Source organism: Cyanistes caeruleus, chromosome 11 (genome assembly GCF_971803275.1).
Source record: "Cyanistes caeruleus chromosome 11, bCyaCae1.hap1.1, whole genome shotgun sequence".
NCBI lineage: Eukaryota > Metazoa > Chordata > Aves > Passeriformes > Paridae > Cyanistes > Cyanistes caeruleus.
This window is the reverse complement of record NC_141711.1, coordinates 14,706,333-14,719,183: the sequence shown is the minus strand read 5'-3', so window position 1 is coordinate 14,719,183 and position 12,851 is coordinate 14,706,333. Positions and strand designations below refer to the sequence as shown.

The 12,851-nt window shown below is 53.3% G+C and overlaps 2 protein-coding genes across 4 annotated transcripts in view; both read right to left on the bottom strand.

Annotated features, from left to right (window-relative positions):
* Positions 1–204: 204 nt before the first annotated feature.
* DUSP7 (dual specificity phosphatase 7) lies at positions 205–6,759 on the bottom strand. Its single transcript, XM_086845546.1, has 3 exons — positions 6,166–6,759; positions 3,481–3,909; positions 205–958 (listed from the first exon to the last, which is right to left on the bottom strand). Exons 1-3 carry the CDS (start codon positions 6,575–6,577, stop codon positions 651–653), a joined length of 1,149 nt encoding a protein of 382 aa, XP_086701672.1. The 5' UTR covers positions 6,578–6,759; the 3' UTR covers positions 205–650.
* A 564-nt stretch (positions 6,760–7,323) lies between these two features.
* POC1A (POC1 centriolar protein A) overlaps positions 7,324–12,851 on the bottom strand; it is a 94,585-nt gene continuing 89,057 nt past the window's right edge. For 2 of the 3 annotated variants that reach the window (XR_015274803.1, XR_015274802.1), the window contains one exon: positions 7,324–8,999. The gene's annotated coding sequence lies outside the window, so the exon portion shown is untranslated. Of the gene's footprint in view, positions 9,089–12,851 lie in introns of all 3 variants that reach the window. The other variant, XR_015274804.1, reaches the window with a different exon arrangement.

Genomic DNA, 12,851 nt, shown 5'->3' with positions numbered 1-12,851 from the left:
ACCCAGTAATATGCCAGGACATACCAAGGCTTCACAAAGTGTGCAAAATGCATTTGGTCAATATAAACATTTGATTAAAAAAAATAATAAATGATCAAACAAGAAACAGAATAAAATACTGGTTTTGCAACCTGGTCTGTACAAACAGTCAAGAACTTACATATCTAAAAAGAGTTTGAACCCAAAGCTCGAGTAAGATCTACCTTTTCTTATTTTTTTTTTTTAAATCAAAAAAAGTAAACTTGGGTTTTAAAACAGTCTTGGCCCAACAACTTTTGTTCAAGGTTTCCAAGTGCATAAATCTCCTCATTTTCCACAGCAAGCTAACCCTTGGTAGCTCTTCACACATGTGCGTGTTCTGACAGTCTCAATGCACCCAGGAAAGCGGTTATTGCCGGTGACAGCTGCGTCCAAAACGCTGTAACATCGCCCATGTTAAATAACCCCCTGTAAAAACACTACCTCTTCAAACCACTTGGATCAGGATACTTAGTGAGCGGCATTAGCCTTCGTAAAGCAGCGATCAGGCACCTCTGCCCAGAGAAGCTACTCATCTCAGAGCTGCCTGGCAAGACAGATATTTTCTTAAGAGTTGAAATACTCAAGAGAAGCGATTCGATGCTCGAGTTCCCGACCAGGCAGCGTCCTCTTCATGTGGACTCCAGAGTGTTCAGCTGGAACAGGTTGTGGTTGGTGGGGGTGGTGAAGTAGAGCTGTTCACTGGGAGAGCGGTTGTCACAGGGGCTGTTGAGTCCCAGAGTCCTCTCAAAGTCCAGGAGTTGGCCCATGAAGTTAAAGTTTGGGGAAATGTTGGATTTTTTCCTTTTCACAAAGTCATAGGCATCATTCAGGGACAAGTTGAGTTTTTGCATCAAGTAGGCAACAGTGACTGTTACAGACCGGCTGATGCCAGCGAGGCAGTGAACAAGGATCCCACACTTCTTGGAACGGGCCTCATCTGAAACAAGACAAGGGGAAGGGGAAGTCTATTATTCTGAACCAAAAATGCATGGCTTTGGAGCAGGGCCAGGTGGCAGCTGCATGCTCCCAGCGCCACAACTGTCAGAACTGGATCCCCTGCCCCTAGTGACACCATCTGATGTCCCTTGGACACCCACATCTGTCCCCACAGGAGACATATCCTGACATCCCGAGATATTCCTGCTGCGTGGCAAAGCTACACATCCCCAGCAAGGCCAAGCATCTCATGTGCTTGAGGAGTGTCAATCAAGTCTAGCAACACATCCCTTGCCTAGGGAGCATCAGTACCCTCTACTCAAGAGAGCTGGAGTAACCCACAGGAAGCTGATGGAGCTGGAGACGACAGCTCCAGGGAGATGCTGGTGGTTGGGCACAGCACACGCAGCTCAACCCCAACTAAACCAGGGAAGGCTGTGCACTCAGAGCAAGGCTGCAGCCCAGCACTGCCTGAACAACAGCTCTTCTGCTGTTCCTGTCCTCCTTCTACTAGAAAGTTACATGAATGCAGCCAATGCCAATTTAAGCAGAGTCTGAAGTGCAGGAACTTCCCTTATTGTGCAACTGCTCTTTAGGATCGACAGAAATGCACTTCACTACAAACAAACGCTTGTGTTGGAGGAGACTCTCAGGATGAATGGTAGCGGGAAGCAGGAATGCAGGCTGGACCAAAAAATGGCGAGAACAGTGGGGAAATTTCCCCTCCCTTGCCACCGACTGAAAAGCACACACACACTCATTGTCTCTCGCACAGCCGGAACAGCGTGATCCCTTTATGAATTGACATCTCAGTGCTGAAAGAGGGACACGCCACTGAGCGCACTGAATGCACGCAAGTACCCAGTGTTGCTTTTACTTCTGGGCAGCCCTATTTGAAGTCAGTCATTTGACTGAGAGCTCAGCAGGGAGCAAAAAGGTGGCAGGAGAAAGAGGATCCTCGGGCAAAGCCGGAGGTAAGAGACACTCTGGCACCTGAAGTGCAGGGAAGGGCAAAGAAGATGCAGGCGGAACAAAAATCCAGACCCAAGCCACAACAGGTTTTCTGCCCAGCCTCCAAAACCAGGCAAGAATTTCCAGTAGGGTGGGCAATCATCACCCAGTGTACCCAGCCCTCCCCCCAGGCTCTCCTGTTCAACATTTTTCCAGACATTTTTGCCTTTCATCTGACCTGCACAGCATTTCTTGGTGTTTGGTTTTAGAGTGAGGTAATCCTCCATTTCCTGTCATTAACTGGAAAGCACAAGCTCGGTGCTCCCAGAGACACGGGCTGACTGGAGCAGACAGATCCCAAATGCCACATGTCAGCAGGGACACTGTACCTCACCCCTGACCCTCGTGCAGGAAGTGCAGATGGGACATCAGACAGGTCCCTGCTGCCACACTGAAGCAGCAGCTTCTGAGCACGGTCATGTTACTGGAGAGCAGAAGCTGGGGGCAAAGGAGAGCGTGTGGCAAGCAGGGTTTCTGACAGCTGAAGAGCAGCCAAGGATCCACCACTGCTCTGCCTCATTTCAGGCCTTACAGCACAGCAAGCACAAGCTAAGGAGTCTGAAATGGGCAACAATGAAAAGGGCTGCACAGGCTCCAGTCTGCAGGTAAAGGTACCCCTCTCCTTTACCTAACAAGTGTTTGTAACCAGACATGAAACCATGGGGCTTTTAATAGTTTATGGTGATATTACTGCCTGTGCCAATCACCCCCATAAAACAGAGCTGATTAGGCTAATGACTATTGTTAGCGAACAGCACAGGTCAGGCTGGAAGTGTACATCCCTGTTCAGCCCAAAAGACACTTCCCACAAAATGAGAAGCATTTCTCAAAGTGAAGGCTGGCCTGAGAGAAGGGATCTTCCTTCCTGAACCCCACCAGCCAAAACTGTTGCAGGGGCTGTCTACAGAGCACTTTTTCCATGGGAATTCTGCAGTATAATTATTATAACTAACTCATTGTGTTGACACTTACCTTAGGAGAAGTATCCATACAAGGAGTTAGTTATGCTAGGGTGACACTTACAGCAGGATCCCAACTAGACTAGCAAATCCCCTTGGGAAAACACACACACACACACACACACACACACACACACACAGAGCCTGATTGTAACCACATTTGGGGCTAAGGAATTGCTGGCACCAGTCACACTAATGCAGCTCCTATCCCCAGGCAGAGAAGGCAAAGGAGCTCTCCCCACTGCCTGGGTTCAGCCATTTCACACCAGTGCAAATCCCCACAACAAGGGCCAGAGGCAGTAGGGCCAGTCAAACCACTTGCAGGTAGCTCAGCTGAGGTGCTGCAAGAGGGCTGAATTTTGGAAGGGGAGGCCTCCCTGAGCCCAGCCAAGGTGACATGCACCAGATGTGCCACCTCACAGCGTGACACTCGGCTTATAAGCTGATGCTGTGCCCCGGAGAGGTGAGGCTGGAGACAGCAGCAGCCCTGGGAAGCTGCACACCACATTCCCAAGTGGTGAGTATGAAAAGAGATGTTCTGCCAACTACCTACCAATGAAAGCAATGGCCTCAGGAAAGAACTGCGAGAGGTTCTGGCTCCAGTGATCTGAGATGGGGATCTGCTTGTACTTGAACTCTCCGTCATGCTCAAACATGTTTGGCAGGTTAGGAGTCACATTCAGGATGTATTTAATGCCGTATTTGCCCAGGACATCCAAGTTGGTTGAATCTTTGGCACAGCCCAGGTACAGGTAAGGTAGGATCTGGACTGGAAAGGCAGGCTGATTGTTCGGGATGGGGCTCCCATCCGATTCCGTGGCACTGCTGGGCTCCCTGTCGGATTCGCCATCCGAGCAGTCGGAACTTATCCGCAGCCCTCCCAGGCCAAGGACTGATGCTGGGGGAGAGTTGCTGGGTGAGGAGCTGTCAAGGTTTGTCTCGCAATGCTCAGAGTATTCAGTCTGAAACTTGTTAAAGCCACCTAGGAAGGGGGAAAGGAGAAAGGGAAGAGGAGAGGCACACAGAAGAAAAAAAAAAAAGTTTTATTCTTCAGAATGGGAAATCCTTCTACATGTGAACATATGTTACTCAGAAAGTCTTTACCAGGTAAAGTTGGTATCCCTTCAACTTCACACCAAGAAAAGCATTTCCCTGCTCCCTCATCAGTTTCCCTGGGCAAAGTGATACTAAGCAAACAGGTCCTAGGAGAGCAGAGTGGTTCTTACAAAGTTCAATACTGCTTGTGAAAAATAGGGCCAAATCTCAACCACAGAAAAAAGGAACACCCACACATAAAATCAATGTCAAGACACAATCTCGCCTTGTTCACTTCCCAAAAATAAGGGTCTGGGGCAGTTTAGGTGAGAGCTATTATGCCACTTAGAGAGAAAAGGATCTATGTCTGAAAAGACAGATCAGGGACAACCACCACATATTCACCTCAGGCACTAAAACCCAACGAAATTATTCATCTCCAAGCAGGAAAAAAGACCCTGAGTTTTGCCACAGAGTGATCTTCACAACTATTTTATCACTACAAATAGGTTTTGCAACAGAGCAGTGTCACAGGTTTGCTCTTCAGCCAAACCACAGCAGGAGTGCAAAGTGATGGGACCCTTCACATCTGCCCCCGAGTCTTTTTCTCCAGCTCTTCAGCTCAGCAGCTTGGGAAGGAAGGCAGAGGCAGGGAAGCAAAAACCCCACTGATCTACCTCCTTTCCAGGCACTATTAAAGCGGAGTTCAGCTATCGGGATCTGACACTGACAAATGGTTTAATTAGAAAGGGCTCCTGAAAACTTCGTTAGTGGGTTCGGCGGCTGTGGCGGGGTCAGTGAGCAGGACAGACAGCTCCTGCCACATCCATTCATGAAAAAGGCTCGTCCTCGCCCTCTTCTCCCCCCGCGCCGCCAGACAGCGCCGAGGAGCCATTTTGGAATTTTAATTGGAAACATTTCCCACCGAGGCTCCCGGAAAAAGGCAGAGAGAGGGGCTCAGCTCCTCCCCTGCCCATCGGGGAGAGCTCAGGAGTAACTTCAAAACCGCTCCTTCCTGCGAGGGATGAGGACGACGGCGAGAGAAGCAGGAATGCAAAGCGAGGGAGCCCGTGGGGAACCCCAAGCGGGGATGGGACGATGGGACTGGAGACTCGCCCACGGGCAGGGCTCGGAGGGCTGAGGGGGGAATGGGATCAACCCCTGTGCTGGCCCCCCGGCATGTCCTGGAAGGAGGCGTGTGGGGGCTGCGCAGCCCCGAGGGCTGGTCCCCAAATAGCTGACTGTCCCCCGCCTCCCCACCCCGCCACCAGGAGCTTCCCCGGCTCCCCAAAAAGGGTCTATCAAGGAACAGCCGTGTTTTTTAAAGAGCCGCAAGTGGCAACTTTCTTGACCACTCTTCCCCCCACGCAGGCTCCCCCGCTCTCCTGTCATTCCTGCCTCAAAGCTGCCACCCAGCGACCGCACTGGGAGCGCTGCGAGGATGGGAAGGGTCCCAGCAGCCCAGCTGTGCGCTCTGCTCAGACCGCTGCGGTCTTTCAAAATGGCCAAAAAATCCCCAAAGCCCCGCAGCCCTGACGGAGGGCCGTGTGCGGGGCTCGGCTCCCCGGCAGCGCAGCTCCCCGCTGCACATCGCCCTGCCCCGGGGGAGCAGCCGGGCTGCCCGCTCCCAGACCGGCGGCACTGCCTGGCAAAGGGGGAGCAAAACCCAAGAGCTCGCTTTTCGGTTACGTGGGGAGGTAAAATAAAAATAGGGAAGCGCTCTCTTGCCCCCCAAAATCCGGCCGTTCCTCCGGGAGGGCTGGAGAGGAGCCTGGAGCCGGCGCGGGGAACCCCCGCAAGGTTCACTCCGGGGAGCGGAGGCGAGGGGCGCCTGGCGCTGCCCGGCCGGGATCGGCCTGGGACGGGGCAGCGCCGGAGGGCTCCTCCCGCCGCTACCGGGGAGGCGACGCAGGAAGGAGCGGGGCGCTCCCGGCTGCTTCCAGCCTGCGACCATTTTGTGCGGGGGATTAAAGCGGGATGCAGAGGAGGAGGAAAAAAAAAAAAAAAAAAATCCATACAGAAAAACAAAAATAAAATCAGGCAGAAGGGATAAGGGAAGAAGGCAGAACGAGCCAGCCACCTCCATCCGACCAGGGGATGGGCACCCCGGGGATGCAGCGGCCGGCCAGGGGCTGCGCAGGCGAACACGGACAAGGGCTGCGGGAGTGGGACGGGGCCGGGGGGAGGCCGAGAGGCACCTCACCTTTCAGGTAATAGGCTTTGCAGCCGTCATCGCGCAGCTTCTGGAGCAGGAGCCCCAGCACGGAGGTGGCGGCACCGCTGTCCTGCCAGTCGGCGGTGGCCTCGTCGTAGAGCAGCACGGTGTCGGCCTTGCAGCGCTTAACGAAGCGCTCCTTGTCCTCGTGGTTGGGGATGATGGAGCGGATGGGCAAGTTGCCCTTCTTGAGGCGGCGCAGCATGAGGCCGGGGATGGCCAGGTTGATGGCCGTCTCGATGTGCGAGCTCTCGAAGAGCTCGTGGGGGCGGCAGTCGAGCAGCAGCAGCGAGCGGCCGCCGCCCGACTCCAGCTCCTCCTGCAGCCACTCCGCGCTCTTGCACGGCATCGCCGCAGCCATGGGCGCCCGCGGGGAGCTCCCCCAGACCTGCGTTTTCATGGGGCTCGGCAGCGGCGGCCGCCAGCGCCCGGCCCGCCGGCCACCCACGCGGCGTCCGGACGCGGCCCCGCTCCGCTGGGTCGGTCTTGCGCTGCGCCGGACGCGGCTCCGCTCGGCACGGCCGTGGGTGCGCGGTGTCTGCGGCCCGGAGCGCGGCGGCCCCCGCTCTGCCCTACGCGCTGCGCCCCATGCCGGCGGCCTCAATTAAAGCGGGGCTTCGCCGGCGGCTCGGCGTGTCATGCCTCGGGAGGCGGGGCGGCGGCGGGGCCCCGCGGCTCGGCCCCGCCCGGCGAGGCGCGGAGCGGCCGGAGCGGCACCGCGCACACGCTGGCCCCGCCCCCCGCGGGGCCCCGCCCCCGCGGCCCCGCCGCCAATGAGGTGCGGCCGGGGGAGCGGGGCAGCCCAATATGGGCATGGGCGGGGCCGCGGCCGGGGCAGAGCGCGGGAAGGGCCGCGGGGCCGCGGGAGTCGCGGGGCACGTCCGGTCCCGGTCCCGGTCCCGGTCCCTTCCCGTCCCGTCCCGTCCCGTCCCGTCCCGCCGCCGGACCGCGGGCTACAGCTTCATTAAAGGGTCCGGCAGCGAAGTGACCCAGCCCACGGGCCGGCGGGCCCGCGTGGGTTTCTAGTGGGTCGTGCCCAGCCCTGTTTGGTCTTTGACAGGAGCTCACAGTCCCAAAATAAAATCGGCTGATGCTCATTAAGCCTCCGCATTCCCTTTCGTTCTCAGAATGAGTACAACATAGATGTTTTTATCCGTGCATCCTTGTTTATTTTTAGAGTATCTTCCCTGTTGATATCCACTACTATAAATACAAACCTTTTGTGCTGCAATACTAATATTTCAAGACAGGAATGTAACTGGAGGCACCCTTTGGTTTCCTTCCATCTATTACATTCCTTCTCATGTGAATCAGTCCTTTGGTACCAGAAGTTTTCCGTGCCTCACGCAAACTGTTCCTGTTACAAAATAGATTTGATCTTTCTCTTTTTAATGAGCGGGATGACATTAAAAATGTGGTTCTGTATGAGCCACTTCTAGTGCAGTCTATTTTCACCATGCAGGCAGTCAAACATTGGTGGATTGCTCAGAGAGGTTGTGCAATCTCCATCCTCTCCGGTTTTCAAGATCCAGCCCAACGCATCCCCAGGTAACCTGGCCTGACCCCAGGGCTGACCCAGCTTTCAGCCAGAGGTTTGCCCGGAGCTCTCCTGTGGTCTCTTCTCACCTGGGTCGTCCGAAAAGCCCTTGCTCTCCAAACTCCAGTGAGCGTGAGTGGGAACCATTCCTTCTCCCCAGCCTGGGACAGATGAGCCATTCCTCTTTTTTCTCCCTAACTTCTCATCTCTTTAGCCTCTTAATATAAACTTTGTCAGCACACGCTGTTTGAAGGGAAGAGGCAGGGTCTGTTTCACCAGAAGATTCCCAGGTTCAGCGAGCTGACGAGATTTCCTCATGGTTTTTTTCCCCAGCTGGCTGAATTTCAACAACTGGGCTGTACCTTGTATAACAGGAAAGATATTGCTCTTAAAACACTCCCCCACACGCAAACAAACACGTGCACACACAGAGTCTTAGTTGTAATGTTCTTGAGAACTGTGCTGTTCAAATGGCATTGTCTCTAGGCAAAACTTCAAATTGATTTGTAATTGAAGACTGTTTTGTTCCAGTCAAAATCTGCTTTTCTCAAAGCCAAGATCTAGCACTGAAACCATTTCAGAGCCACTGTCTTCTCAGTGGTCTTTATTAACATGTGAAGCACCTTATTAACATTATTAACACATGAAATATCCCAAGAGGGCTGTATTCCTGTGCCTTTAGTACAAAAGCAGCACTCGGATGTGGGGGGGTCCCTGCCTCCTTTTAGTCTAATTCCTAAGGCTGGATCCTGATGAAAATACCGAGTCAAGACAGCATTTGAGCACATACTTAACTCTGAACACAGCGAGCATCTCATTGCAAAACACTCCGTGATTTCAGCGGGACCGTGCTCTGAACCATTCATGGATTTCATTGGCATCAGCAAAATAAATGTCTTGTTCTACATCGCTTTTTTTGTGACTCAAGTGTGCCCAAGAAAGCGGAACAGCAGAAGCTGTCCACTTCCCCTTGCCCAGTTTATTTTTACCACTGGTTGCTGTGGGAAGCTATTGTGATTCAGTGTGGCAGTAGGAAGTTCCTAACACTGCTCTTTGCAGCAGAGGATGTTGTGGTTCTTATGCAAGCCACAGGCACAGTGAAAATAGCTGACCTTTCAGAATGTTTATCGAAGCACCTTCAATTCACAAGGGGAACAGCGGCGGCTTCTGCAAAGAGCTAAAATCTGGTTCTGAAGTCCCTGTTGTGCTGAAAACAGCCCGGGAATCTTACGGGGATCCTTTCTGGTGGTGCGAGGGAGGCAGGTGTAGCCGCCGGCGTTTGGTCCTGTGAAACCAGAAGAGAAATGTTTCACCTCCATTCTGCGGTCTCATCAGCAACCACATGAGTTTCGGGACAGGCTCCAGACGCGTCACCTGCGAAGACCAGATTTCCCTGAGAGGGACCGAAGCAAAATAATGTCACTCAACAGAAAGGCGACATCCTCTGCCTGCCCAGCCAGGTCCCGAGGGACATTGCAGGAGCTTCCCCTCGCTTCTGCGTGCTCCGGGCTCCCCGGGGCAGGGCAGGGCCGGGCCGGGCTGCCGAGCGCTCGGTGCCAGCCCGGGGGCAGCGCTCGGTGCCAGCCCGGGGGCAGCGCTCGGTGCCAGCCCGGGGGCAGCGCTCGGTGCCAGCCCGGGGGCAGCGCTCGGTGCCAGCCCGCGGGCCCCGCTCGGTGCCAGCCCGCGGGCAGCGCTCGGTGCCAGCCCACGGGCCCCGCTCGGTGCCAGCCCACGGGCCCCGCTCGGTGCCAGCCCGCGGGCAGCGCTCGGTGCCAGCCCGGGGGCAGCGCTCGGTGCCAGCCTGTCGCCGTGCTGCCCTCTGCAGTCAGACGCTCCAAAGTGCGCCTCAGCCACAGGCACCATCCTGCCAGGCTCCGGGCACTGACAGCCGGGGGGTTTCTCCCGTCACAGAGTAAATCCCTTGCTCTGCGGAGAGCTGTGGGTATTCCCCCAAACCCCCTCCCACGGAGAAGGTGCCTCGACCCCGCAAGGTTCCCCGAGACGTGGCTTACGGGCTGGGGCCAGGACACGGTGTGCCAGCACCTCCTTCGGCCCAGCGCGGCTGGCAGGGGCTCAGGGATGTTGGTGATGTTTGTTTCCCCTTGTACAAGGCTTTGCTGACAGAAGATCAACACGTGTTCAGAAATAAGCAGCTTCCAGCTCAGGTCCCAACAGCCCCAAGTGTGTGTGACAAGGACTGCACAAAGCGACAGCCACTCTACGTGTGGATTGACAAAATCATACAATATCCTGAGTGGGAAGGGACCCACAAGGATCGTTGAGCCCAGCTTCTAGTTCTGCACAGGACCACCCCAAGAGTCCCACCACATGCCTGAGAGTATTGTCCAAACCATTCTTAAACTCCAGCAGGTTTGGTGCTGTGACCGCTGCCCTGGGGAGCCCAGGGATTGCCATCATTCCCAAACCATAACACCACACCTGACCCCAGATTTCTAATACATGTTGTGTGCATCTTGCTGGCTGTTTTTCTGCTGTGGAAAGGCTCTCTCCTCCAACAGTCCTTCTACTTGATGCCCAGTGCAGTGAACAGGCAACTTCCCCTTGCCCAAAGCCCCATCTTGCTGGCTTGGCTTCAGAGTGCTTTGTCTTCACCTGTCCCCATCTCCCATGATGCTGGTGCAGATGCCAGCTCAGGTTCCTCATTTCCATCACCACCACCTCTCTTTTCCCAGATTCTCTGACTGCAGAGCCCACAGGTTGTTTTGATGTTTTAGAAACAAAGACTATGAGTCATGGCAGAACACAAGGTAAGTGCATCATTAGCAGATGTCTGCCCCAAACCCACTCCAGGCCCTGGCAGCCCCTGCAGAGGCACCACTCCCAAGGATGTGACAGGCCCTACTTTGAGCCAAGGGGGAGGCAAGATGTGAGTAAAGGGCAGAAGGTGCCACACCCCAAGGGGATGCCTGGTACTACCTACAGCATATGTGAGGCAGGGGCTCCTAAGGATTTACAGAGTAAACTAGGAGCTGGTCAGAAGTTAATATATATTTTCTTCTTGAAAATGAACCACTGAAAAGCTTTTTTCTTTTTAACATGCACTTTCTCCACAACACTTCTCCCCCAAAGGATTTTCTCTCCAGTCTCTCCCCCAACAAATCTGGGCTGTAGCAGCTAAATGTTCATAGGACTTACCTTCTCACCGCTCATCAGCTGCTTGCTACAGCTAATAAGAAGTATTAAGTATGACTGGTGGCCCAGATACCCATCCATACAGCAATTAAACTCCTTCTGGAAGGAGTCTTCACCTGTCTCAGGTGCCTGTGGTCAAATATCCATCAGTACCAAGACAGGAAGCACCTTCCTGGCAGCTTCATGCTGGACTGGCAACACAAAGCAGTGTTTTGTAAGCAAAATTTCAGCTGGGAACTTGTTCAGATAATCTGGGTCCCCAGGCCAGCTTCTGGTTTGCTTTGTGATGTTGAGTGAATTCACAGTTTTGTGTACTTTTCATCTGCAGAACAGGGCTGATACCTCCCATCACCTTTGCAAGCGTTTGGGTGCTAAGGAACCAGGCAGGTGGGCTGGTGTGATGTTAACATCCTCTAGCAGCGCTGAATTTCTAGGACTGAATCACTTTTTTCTATCTTCAAAAAAAAAATATTTAAAAAAAGACATTTTATTTAATTTCAGCTTCCCTTCCTAATTATTTAATGTAGTAGGAGTTATTTTGTCAGGAGAGGGCACTTGTTGATGGTTTACCCCATGTTTCATTAATGCATGTAAGAGGTTAACTCCTGGTAGAGAAACAGATGCATGGTTTTAACAGGGGAAAAAAAAAAAAAATCCCCAATTTTACTTTCTACTCCTGCACTAATTTGTGACTATTTTTACCAATGTTAACACTGAGCCAGGGTAAAAATACTCCCTAGAAAGTTTAGAATTTACATTTGTCTTCATATATATTCAGCAGAAATCCAGCTCCCCAGCCTCCGCACTGCCTAATCTGGACTCATTAACTTCACCCACCCCCGAGAAAAATGTCAGATGACTTTGGCCTGGCGAAGCCTTTCACCCACAAATGCTCAGCAGGAGGGTCCAAGTCTCCTGTCTGCACAAACAATCCCCGTGGAGCATCAGCTCTGGCACTGCAGGCATCCAACTCAGCCATGGGAACAGATTCACCCTTCCTAACACAGCCCTGCCTCAGGGCAAAGTCTCCGATGTTGGGCTCCATCCCGCTAGGATGCTGAGCCCTGGAAGCATCTTCCACATGGCAAGGCAGATGGATGGAGGCTGGGGAAGAAGCACCACAAGGAGAAACCTTTGTGGAGCATCTTGTGAAGCACAAGGCAGCCACAAGCACGTGGAACTGGCATTGCCAGGTTCTGGGATAGTGCCATTTTCCTTCTATTAAATGGACATAACATTTGCCTCTCTGAGATGCCCTTTTGCTGCACAGCTGGAGGCTTTCATGTCAATGTGTCAGTGAACTCTGCTCCAAAGATGTCAAAATTGTTCTCTGGCAGGTTCCTGCAGAAGAAGCAAACCATCCCTGTGCAGAAGACAGAAAGCACGTGCAGTGTCTGGGCAGCTTAGGGCCGTTGCCATCTCATAGTGGTCACAGCAGCCCAGGAGGGATGAGGCTGGAGGAGTGTCCAGTCCTGCTCCTGTCTCACAGCAGCATCACTTGGGGCAAGTATTGCACCTACTGCTGGGTATCCCAATATCTGCAAGGATGGAGACTCCACACCTTCTCCAGGCAAGCTGGTGCAGTATTTGACCATCCTCACAGTAAAAAAGTGAGCTGACACGTCATGTGCTTCAATTTGTTCCTGTTGCCCTCACTGGCCACCCAGGAAAAGTCTGGCTCCAAGTTCAGGGTTTGAGGAAAGCCCTGCATTTTTATGGAAATGGGTGTGTTTTCTATGAAACCCAGGAGAGAAAGGGGGCTCATGTTTAAGCAGAAACCAAGAGCCCAGAGGCTACATCAGCAAAGGGAGGGCAGCTCCAATCTAATTAAACTGAGAAAACATCCTTAAACGTCACCATTTCCCTTCTTCCCTGCCTCACTTCCTGGGCTCCAGGCTCCTTCCAGAGGAAGAACTGGAGAATATTTAAGATTATTTATCCTTCTAGCAGTGAGTTTTAAATTAGGAAGTCTAGAAGCTCTGTC